We start from the raw sequence: 11302 nt of genomic DNA, 5'->3' as shown, positions 1-11302 counted from the left end.
AACAAAAAATGATGCACATAATAAAAATCTTTATATTTCTACTGAAGTCTAACTTTTTGTATAAATCAAGAGGCAACATTTGGTATCATGTGCAGAAGTTAAAATACTCATCAATTTGGTATAACCTTATAGGTCGATAGAGATAAATATGTGACATAATTCTACGCTTTAAATCTGTTTAATGTTGTCCATTAACTGCAAAGCAAAATGACTTTTATATTAGGTTCATTTAACCTTTTGCTATTTAGTGCCTCATAAACATAGTATTTCTTAAAGGAATCTTTCTAATGAAGATCTTGTCTTCCTCTTAAAGAGGTGCCAAGTTCAAGATGGATTTGTTTTTACTTGAGTCACCTTTGTTAAGTTCTATCTTAGAAAGCTCTAGCACTTTCTTTTCTTCTTGTTTGATTTTGCCATGAGTCCTTTATCAAGTTTAAGATTCGTTCATGTCACTTAATCTTCTTGCTTGTTTTTTCTCTTTGATCATTACAAATTGCTCCATTATATGCAGGACTAAAGTTTTTTTTTCTTTCAACTTTTGCCAATTTCTGTATTATTTTCTTATCTATAGTTATGTGTTATGTATTAAAATGAGCATGCAAATATGTTGTGTATACAAGTCATGTGACTATTGTTCGAGTGTTGGGTTATTTATTGCATCCACTTGGGAAGATTTTCTTGATGTTGCAATTGAACTAAACATGCATTTAGTTACATAACTTAAATAAACATTTATTTAATAAATTTCTTTTACATAAAGACTTATATCATAAATTTAACTATAACTTATTAGAATACATTAAAAATAGTTTATTTTGATATATTATAAAAAAAAATATTAAAATAAGATTAAAGAAAATAACAAAAAGGTGTTATCACATAAAGTTCATGAAGTTTAGTATCAGGAAAATAAAAAGGCAAGATTAATTATATCATTTTGATAACAAAAAGTCAAATTCAAAGTGTTATCACATAAACAACCACTTGTCTTTAACTCTCTAAACATAAGAAAGTATTACTTATTTGTTGCGTTTGGCAGCACGCCTTCCTTGGCCCTTCTTGGGTGGTCCTTTTCCTCGCCGCTTCAACATTTCAAGCTTCGATAGGCGTCTATAGAGAACAAGAATAGATGATAAATGTTATTGAATCAGTGGAAACTAATGTTAGATAAATGATAAAAGCTACCACGTATTCTGAATGTGATTTAAAGAGAAAATTTCCCCACAAATATAAATTTGCATTACTAGAATGCATTTGATGCAAGAGAATAGACCAAATTCACTATGAAAATCAGAAACATACTCCACCTGATTTATTAACATAAGGAGTACACTAGTGATTAAAACTAACAGAAATATTCATCGGCCACCATCTTCAATAGAAGATTATTTCGAACTTGTAAAGAAAGGTTATGCATCAAACCTGATTTTTCTATCATTTTATTTTGAAAGCCATAAACTAACATCAAAGGCATATACAGTGGACATGAATACTAGACATATTTGGAAAATGTGACAAACATTCCAAAGATCAAACTTAGCCTCTGGGTAAAAGAATCCCACCAAGACAACAACAAACTAATAAATATCCACGTGTTCACAGAAGTAACATGTTAATGTGTCAACACATTGAGGAGTTCATATCAAATGTAGAACAACCAACATAGCTATTGCTGTCCACAGAACAGCATTCAATCCCCAAACTAATAGAGCTCACTTACCACGACTGGCAGTATGTTTAATTCTTCATTGGCACGAAAGCAAAGGGCTTCTTTGTTTTATAGTTAAAGAATCATTTTTACACATTCCAATAATAATATGTGGTTCTGATTAGTTTATGCATACATCTCAAAACACTAAATTAATTTTACTCAACTTTAAATAAAACGGGTACTAAGTATGCAAACAAAACCGCAAAAACTAAATGCTTCCTGGCAAACATACCATAGGCTTTTTCTCAACAAAAAACCAAAAAAACACAAAATTTTTCGGAATTTCACGTTAATACAAATTATCTTAACTAAACGAAGCACTAAATCACCATCATTATAATGCCCCATTTCACACCTCTCTGGAAAAAAGGAACTTTATGGTACCATTCGATTCACTAATCACACTAATGAATCCCATCAATTTGCAAGGGCTAAAAAGCAAAGAAAACTCAACAAAAACAAAAAACAAAAGAACAGCGTCACAGACACATAAACACAAACAGGTAGTGGGCATTCGCGTGTGGGCGCGTGCAAGTGGATTATAGAGAGTGAGAAAGCGTACTCTTGTTCTTGACGCGCCATAACAAGAGGGTCATCTTTGTTGATGTCATGAGGGTACCACTCAGCCACTTTGTCACCGAAGAGCTTCATGCGAAGAAGCTTGTGAGGGGATTTCTTACCAGTGGGGTTCAATTGATGGCCGAAGATCATGGCTCGTGCTTCTACCACTCCTTGATTGATTGCAGCACTTACCATCTTCTTCAAACTCCCGCTAGCCATCTTCGTCGTGTTTGTGTGAGTGAAAGGGGTGCAGAGCTTTTGGGTATAATCAAAACATTTTATGGGTAATCGCATTTTAACCCCTCAAGTGTACATCTTTTACAACTATTGCCCTTCACTTTTTGTTTTTCTTTAAAATACTTTTGTTACTTTTATAATATTATATGTGATAATATATATATATATATATATATATATATAAAATAAATTTTACTAAAATTTATAAATTTAATGTAAGTTTTATAATTTTTTTAATCAAATTTTTTATATATAAATATTTAATAAAATCGTATAATCTTATAAATTCTACCTTCATAGAATGAAGTTTTTATATCTAAGAGAAAGTTTTTCTATAACTATTTTAAGATTCGTATTTCTGTTGTTATTTAGCGTATTTTATTTTTAAAAATTATAATATGCTGAATTTTTTTTAAAAATTGTGAATTGTTTTTTTCCCTGAATTTTAATTATTTATGCCCACAAAAGTTACTTTTATTTATCTTTTTACTGTCTTTGTTTAAATTTTAATTTTTTATGTTCGTAAGTTAATTCTTTATATTTTTTATGTTGAAACGTTTTTCTTTCTTTCTTAATTTATGATATTCTGCTTTCAGTATTAAATTAAAATATATTTTCTTGAAAGTAATTTAATTTTTCTTAATTCTTTTTTTTACTATTCAACAGAGCTTACAAAGCTCAAAAACATTTTTTTTCAATTCTTTTATAAATTATCATTTTAATATATTATATATACATATATATATATATATAATTACTTTTTTATTAATTAAAAGTGATTTTAGGAAGTTAATTTTATTAATATTTATTTAATGAACTTATTATTTGAAAATTACTAAAATAAATTAAAATTAATGTTTCATATGTTATACCAAAAAAATTGAAATGAATTAAAATAATTTATGAAAGGGATAAATTACTCACAAAATATTTAAAATTCCCCAAGTGTCATTTTGATTTTTTATATTATATATGTAATTTAATCATGCATGTGCATCATAAAATTTAAATATATATTTTTAATTTACAATTTTAAAATTTACTTAAATTTAGTATAACAAAATGATTAATTTTTTTCTAAATAATAGTAAAAATTATTTTCTTAGTAATTGTTATAAAAATATTATACTTGTTTTGTAAATGTATTAATTTATAATTTTTATATTTTTATTTCATTGTGATATTTATATTAGTAAGATATTTACTTGCTCTCAAGTATTTCAACCGTTTAATATTATAAATATTTTAGAATAAAAATAAATATCTAACATATATTATTAACTTTAATAAATTAACTAATTATTCATAACAAAAGTAAATGGAGAATTTATTATTTTATTATTATTTTAATTATAAATATTTATATATATATATATATTAAAAAATAATATAAAAAATAAAACAAAGAATCTACTTTACCATTTCCTATTAGGAAGGTGATTATTTTTTCTCTTCATAATATCATCTCTTTTATTAATTGGAAAAAAAAAACAGCATTACCATTCTTCCAACACAAGGGTGTAACAAGAAAGATAATAACAATTTAACGATAAAAATAACAAATAAAAAAATTATAGGAAAAACATTAATTTCAAAAGTGATATTAAAAAGGAATTGAGGGAATATTTTCAAATTTATTCTAAATAACCATCTTTTGTTCACTGTGTGTTTATTTAGTTAAAAAATGTTCCTATTTATATAATATTTTAAAATCTTAAGTTTATATAAATTATTATTTTTAACCATCTTTCTATTTTTATTACATTTTCAAATATTTTATGGACCTGTAATAGATAAGGAAGAAATAATAAAAATGAAAAGTATTAATTATGTTTTTCAATCTATATATTATCCTCCAAATTGGACAAAATAAAAAGAAAAAGAGGTAGTATGATAACAAATTATAACCAACAACCCAACGCTAAGTCAAATTCTTAACATGTAAAATATTAATTTCATTTACGAAACAATTGTGATGAAATAGATATAGAAAATAATTATTGAAAAGTTAAATTGAATATTCTAATATAATTTTACTATAATTTTTTAAAAATGTTTTTATTTATTCATTTCTTAAATTCTATTTGTAAAAATAATGATTAAAAAAATCAAAATATTATATATACCTTGAGGAATAATATGATTTAAATTTTTTACGAGTTAAATTTAAATTATAATTTTTTAAGTATTATTTTTTTATTTTTTAAAATTTAATGTATATAAGTTGATTTTAATTTATAAAAAAGTATTTATTCAGTCTTTTTTACTTCTTCTCTTATAAATACTTATTTAAAATTTTACCAAAAATAAATATGGCTTATTAAATAGCTTTCTTAAAAAGATGTTAAAGACTAATATGATGTGATTAGTCAAACAATGATTAATTTGGACTATTGGGCTTTTGATTTCGGCTAATGCCCACTGTGAAATAAAAAATAAACAAAGTCTTAACCATACCCTGTTTCATTGCACTAAGACGGATCCGGCCCACGGTTTCTTGGATTATAAGAAAGCGCTACCACTGACAGAACACCAAAAAATAGTTAACAATTCAATTTTATATATTATACAAACTATATATGTAAAAAAGAGAGAATATGTCAAAAATACTATGTATAAAAAATAATATGAAACCAAGTAGCTATAAATAAGAGAAAGAATTCCTTCGAAATGAAGCTATCTTTTAAATGTACAAGTCAACCTTATTTTTTAATATTTTAATTTTATAAAATATATACTGTTAGGGTTAGAGTAACTCTTTACTTTGATTTTATCTTTATTTAAAAGTTGATGTTTAATAAAAAAAAATATAACTCTTTATATATATATATAATTTATCATTTTCTATAGTGTGTGTTAAGTTTAGTACAATTTATATTTAAATTCTATAATTTAAACATTTGATTTATCTCAATTGAATTTGGTGATGTAGTTGCTGAGTTAACGTAAATCATTCGTTTAAGTCTCACTTTGATAAATTTGAATAATGAATTAGTAAAAAAATATTATAAATGAAAAGTTTTTTAATATTTATTCACTATAGTACTCTTTCAGTACCGAAAGCTTTGATAGTTGTATGTTTATATTATTTGTCTAAAAATTGTAAAAAGTAAGAGTTTACAATTTTGTCATTCTATAAATTGTAAGTAAAAATACTTTAAATTTATTTATTTTTTCATTTTTCATTTGATATCATATCTAAGGATAGTAAATGCAATCTACATGGTCAACATAGTGTTTTTATTGTACTTTCCCAACAAGATAATACCTCGTTATTTTGACAAAACAAAATATTACTAATTCACTTTCAGCTATGTACATGTAATTACACCATTCACTATAATAAATGCTTAAACTATTTTACATGACGTATGCTTCCAATTTTTAAAAACTATTCCATATTGTAGATGGCATTGGTAAGCAAGGGTTGAACCTTCTTGATAAAATAAATATGAATATGAATTTGATTAAGATCCAATATTTGAGGTGGGTATATATTTAATCATACCAATATGTAATCATCACAAAGATGGCCAACAATCAAGATTTTCGTCACCAATCACACACCAAAGCTAAAAGATCATGGCTTTCAACCTATGCCTTCTTCTCCCTCACCATCCTCTTTTTGGTTGCAGCAAGCAATTTCATCGTCTATTGGGTTGACCTCGTAAGCCATCTTTCTCTCTTCCTATCATTTTAATTAACTTCATTTCTTACATTGATTACAAATATTATTGTAACTTTTTTATAAGACTTAAATATTTTCTTTGGGTTATAACTTTTATGAATCATTTTTTTTCTAAGCCTTTGCTCAAGTTATCCATTGTTTTAGCCTTTGATGCTTTGCTTAATTTCTTGTTTTTTTCTGATTAGTACCTGTGCATGTTTTGGTTCGCGATCGTGTATGAGAACCAAAGAAATCATTTTAATCGGGAAATTATGTTTTTGCTTTTGATTTTTGTAAAGATTTTAAAGATAAGAGAGGGGTGAGGGGAGAATTAAACTTACTTTCATGAGAACCAAAATTTAAATTTGAAGTCTAAATTAATTCGTTAAATTCAAATTGATTAGTCAAATCTATTTCATTTAAGTATAAAATGTGAATTTTAACTAAATTTTAACTTTTATTTCATGATTCAAAGCTCAGTCAAAGTTGAAGTAGTCGAAAACTATTAATGAATATCGATGTGTGTGTTTGTCTCAACTCTGATAGCTTTAAAAATAGATTTAATTTCAAAAGATACTGACTAAGGATAAAAAAAAGAGAGAGTGAAGTCGAACACGAAATTGCTTTTGGATTAAAGAAAAAATTCCATTGACTACTTCGTTGGGGTGTGTGTGTGCATATGATTCATTCTAATTAACTGCGTGTTTTAAATTCATGAAAGTGGTAATGGTTACAGTGCAAAAGTGTTTATTATCACTCTAAAATATTTATTATCATATCTTATTTAAATTTTTTATTATTAATTTAATTAATTAAAAAAGTATTTTATGTAAAAAATATTTAAAAAGATGTGACAATAGACTCGTTTATTTAAATTTTCCACGATGACTTTTTCTCAGGGACAAATAATTCATTAACATTCTTTGGGGTTAAGTGTAAAAGTAGAATTATCAAACTTAATTTGGACTGTTAATATAATAAAAATTATATGTTATATACTATATTTAGTCTTAATTAAAATTAGCATTTAATGGGGAAAACGCCAATAAACAAATAGAGCAGTAGTTGCATCATGAAATTGACGCATGCACCATTACCTCAGAAAGGTGCACATAGATATTAATAGTCAACACCAATAACTTGTAGAATTCCAAGGCTATCGTCTCGCATTAATTTGATTCATGGTGGCTATGAATTGCTTAGCATAATGACGAGTTGGATTTTCTGCTCCATCATCACCTTGGTTCTTTTTGTTTCAAGCACTTTCTTCCTGGAAATTGACCTTGTAAGTCTCCCATATTCATAACATGTATATACATTTATACCTATACCTTCTCCAATATCTGTTTTTCAATATATATATATATATATATCTCCTTCATATCTTTCTTCATCTCTTTCTCTCTTGCTTGGTTTCTACTTAGTCCCCTCCAAACAAGCCTTGAGTTTTATTTTCTACTCAGAGTTGCTTCTCCTTTTTTCTTTGAGACTGATTGTGTTCATAATACCCATATATGTTTTTGTGGAATATATAAAATAATGTATTTTTAATATTTATTTAATCAATATGATCATAAGCTTATTCTATTATACTTTCTTATATATATATATATATATATATATATATATATATATATATATATATAATTATCTTATAAGAAAGTTTGAGTTAGAAATTTATCGTAAGAGTAAAGCTCATCCTCGTGGAATCAAAGGTCAGTTTATCATAAAGACTTTTCCGAGCTAATGAGAAAAATGAAAGAGAAAGTAAGAAAGAAAAGGTCGAGCGATTCTAATTTGCAAGGAATGTATAGTATAACAATAAGTAGGTAGTGTTTTGGGTGTGGATAGAATAAAATTAAATTCTCTATTATGTCTGTTTTAATTCGTTATTTTATCTATGATTTAAATATTTTTTTTTAGTTTTTATATTTTTGTAAGATTTTAATTTTTTAAAATTTTAATATTTTTGGTCTTATATATATATAAACTTTTAGTTAGTTACGATATTACCATAGATAAATAAAATATTAAATTTAAAAGAAGTAAGAACTAAAATTAAATTTTTAAAGAGTTAAAATAAAGGTTTTAAAGAGTTTTAAATTTATGAAGAAGAGAACACATCTAGCAAATGCTTTCTTTGTACATGATTAGTATGATGATAATATATTTATTGTGGGAGAGGAGATTACATGGTCAAATAAAATAATATCATTATAATAATAATAATTATTATTATCGTTATAATATACATGGTCTCTTTCACAAAGTCCATTTCTTTTAATTGCACGTTACATTATAATAGGTGTGTGTCCATTCCCTGCCCCACACCCCCTCCATATGCTTAATATTATAAGAAATCCATTCTCGAATAGCTTTAATGATAAAAAGAGAGATAAAAAGTAGAAAAAAGAAAAATACAGGATAAAATTGGTGATCTAATGAAAAATAAAATATTATAAAAATATGAAGTATGTAATGGTGATGTGTATCTAAACATTCTTTTTTATTTGTTGTTACCATTATATATGCATTTGAGTGTATAAAGTTGTAAATTTTTAATCTCTTGCAATTTTATAGTATATGATAACAAAACAAAGTGTTAATATATTATAATCTTCCATAAATTGTACAAAATTTACAAAAGAAAAAAAGAATGCTATCTGTATAACAAGAGCATATTTGTTACTTTCTGTCTTTCAGTCTAAATTTACAAGCAATACTCTACTGAAGACAATTATAATCTTCAACAAGCAACAACTACAATTCCCACTTAATTGCACTGATGGGAAATCAGCAGCAACATGCCCATCATACTACCCAACAAAATTTGAGCTTGATGATGAATCATCAACTGCATCATGTCCAGAGTATTTCAGATGGATCCATGAAGATCTTAAACCATGGGAGAGATCTGGAATTACAAGGGATATTGTGGAAAGAGGGAAGAACATTTCACATTTTAGGCTTGTAATTGTAAATGGAAAAGCTTATGTAGAAAAATATTCCAAATCATTTCAGACAAGGGATGTGTTCACAATATGGGGAATTTTACAACTTCTAAGATTGTACCCAGGAAAGATACCAGATTTGGAGCTAATGTTTCAATGTGGGGACAAGACTGTGGTGAACAAAGGAATTTTCCAAGGACCACCTGCCATGTCACCTCCCCCTGTGTTCCATTACTGTGGAGATGAAAATTCTTATGACATTGTGTTCCCTGATTGGACCTTCTGGGGTTGGTAAAGTTTCTTTTCCCCTAGGAATTAAATACAACATTACCAATATCTCTCAAATGATTTTGTTGTAGGTTTTTTATGAGCATGTTAAAAGCAATGATATATAGGAGGAAGATGGGTGTTTGAAATGCAATTTTAATTATTAATTAAAAAAGTTATATATTAAATATGTTCTTTTCCTTACTAGGGCTGAGCTCAACATAAGACCATGGGAAGCAACATTATATAATATCCAAGAAGGCAACAAGATGATCCAATGGAAGGATAGGATACCCTATGCATTTTGGAAAGGCAACCCAGCAGTGTCTAATATTAGGAAAGAACTTGGCAAGTGCAATGCCACAGACAAACAAGATTGGAATGCCAGAATATATGGCATAGTAAGCATATAGTTTTAACCGTGGCTTTTGTTTCAAGTGAACTTGCATTAATTATTTCAAGATGAAATTAACTTTTTTTTTTTCCTTTTCAGCAATGGCTGCAGGAGAAAGCAAGTAATTTTGAGAACACAAAACTAGAAAATCAATGTACCTATAGGTAAAATGTCTTCAACCACTTTGTATGATTTTGAAACATTTTTATAATTATTATGATAGGGGTTAATTTGAATTTAGAATCTGTTACATATATTTACTGAATTTTGAAATTTGACTGTGTTGCATTTTGTATTAAGATATAAGATCTATGCAGAAGGAGCTACATGGTCTGTTAGTGAAAAGTACATAATAGCATGTGATTCAATGACTATGTTCATAGAGCCTAGGTATTATGATTTCTTCACAAGAAACATGTTACCTTTGAAGCACTACTGGCCTATCAGCCCCAAAAATATGTGTGAAGAGATTAAGTATGCAGTGGACTGGGGAAATGCTCACCTTGACAATGTAAATCTTCCTTTATTTGCCCCTACATGATTGTTATGCTTTAAAACAAACTTTTGTTCAATTAAAAGCATGCTAGTTGCAGCATGAAACCTGCACTCTGTTTCTAGCTGCATATGCTCATGGCATCTGAATTTCATTGGACTTGATGCATAGGATGCACCTAAATTTGAGCTTAACCTAAGAAACTTCTTTTTTTTTAATATGGCTTAGATACTTATACATGAAATTTTAATATTTTGCTTATCTCTATAAAAAACATGTCTAATTCATTTTTTTAAAATATATCAATTTTAATTGCAGGCACAGGCGATTGGCAATGGAGGAACAAATTACATAGTAGAGAACTTAAAGATGAAGCTTGTATATGATTATATGTTTCATCTATTAAATGGGTATGCAAAGCTCTTGAAATTCAAACCAACCATACCAAAAGGAGCTATTGAGATTTGTTCTGAAAGTATGGCATGTTCCTTGCGTGGTGTAAGGAAGCATTTTATGGTTGAGTCTATGGTGAATTCACCAAGTGATACACCTCCATGTGCCATGCCTCCTCCTTATACAACTCAATCTCTCAAAGAGTTTCTTAAGGAAAAGGAAAATCTAATTGAACAAGTAAAGAAAAGAGCAGTGAATAAAGGCTAGTGTCGTAGTCTATATATGTAGAGGAATAGTTCACACACATGCAATATTCTTCATGCATGCCACACTCTCAATTAGTCCTAAAGCAACAAATTCAGCTTATCAAAATGTAATTGAAATTCTTAATCGGAAGAGTAGAATTTTTTTTGTTAGTAAAGAGATTTTAGTTACATCTTGTAAATTTGGATTATTGCACAATAAAGAGCAATGCTTTTATAGATTTTGTGGAGCTAATGCATCCTAACTTGACTAAGTACCAATTCAAGGCCCAATAATTCTACAGTATCCATTTTTTACAAGTTTATAAAATCACGTAGGGTATGTCTATATACCTAGTATTGGCAATTGCCTTGTCTAGTTGTGA

At 27.2% G+C, this 11302-nt stretch overlaps 2 protein-coding genes across 2 annotated transcripts; one reads left to right on the top strand and one right to left on the bottom strand.

Moving 5' to 3' along the window:
* Positions 1-968: 968 nt before the first annotated feature.
* On the bottom strand, positions 969-2545 carry LOC113851371 (28S ribosomal protein S33, mitochondrial). The gene is made up of 2 exons (XM_027481834.1): positions 2274-2545; positions 969-1110 (listed from the first exon to the last, which is right to left on the bottom strand). Exons 1-2 carry the CDS (start codon positions 2489-2491, stop codon positions 1020-1022), a joined length of 309 nt encoding a protein of 102 aa, XP_027337635.1. The 5' UTR covers positions 2492-2545; the 3' UTR covers positions 969-1019.
* Positions 2546-7354: 4809 nt separating this feature from the next.
* On the top strand, positions 7355-11152 carry LOC113850488 (O-glucosyltransferase rumi homolog). Its single transcript, XM_027481050.1, has 6 exons — positions 7355-7461; positions 8880-9418; positions 9603-9795; positions 9888-9952; positions 10089-10299; positions 10600-11152. The coding sequence occupies exons 1-6, from the start codon at positions 7384-7386 to the stop codon at positions 10939-10941; spliced, it is 1428 nt and encodes a 475-aa protein (XP_027336851.1). The 5' UTR covers positions 7355-7383; the 3' UTR covers positions 10942-11152.
* Positions 11153-11302: the final 150 nt, after the last annotated feature.

The sequence above is a fragment of the Abrus precatorius genome, unplaced genomic scaffold (assembly GCF_003935025.1).
Source record: "Abrus precatorius isolate BTA unplaced genomic scaffold, Abrus_2018 Scaffold9, whole genome shotgun sequence".
NCBI classification, from domain to species: Eukaryota; Viridiplantae; Streptophyta; class Magnoliopsida; order Fabales; family Fabaceae; genus Abrus; species Abrus precatorius.
This window is presented reverse-complemented; position numbering and strand designations above follow the sequence as displayed.

Bases quoted from the DNA above. Each gene is read 5' to 3' on its own strand.
- LOC113851371 (XM_027481834.1), bottom strand. From the start codon at position 2,491: ATGGCTAGCGGGAGTTTGAAGAAGATGGTAAGTGCTGCAATCAATCAA. The intron at 1,111-2,273 runs GTACGCTTTCTC...TGTTCTCTATAG, and splicing joins ATGGCGCGTCAAGAACAAGA to ACGCCTATCGAAGCTTGAAA.
- LOC113850488 (XM_027481050.1), top strand. From the start codon at position 7,384: ATGACGAGTTGGATTTTCTGCTCCATCATCACCTTGGTTCTTTTTGTT. The intron at 9,953-10,088 runs GTAAAATGTCTT...TTTTGTATTAAG, and splicing joins GAAAATCAATGTACCTATAG to ATATAAGATCTATGCAGAAG. The intron at 10,300-10,599 runs GTAAATCTTCCT...TTTTAATTGCAG, and splicing joins GAAATGCTCACCTTGACAAT to GCACAGGCGATTGGCAATGG.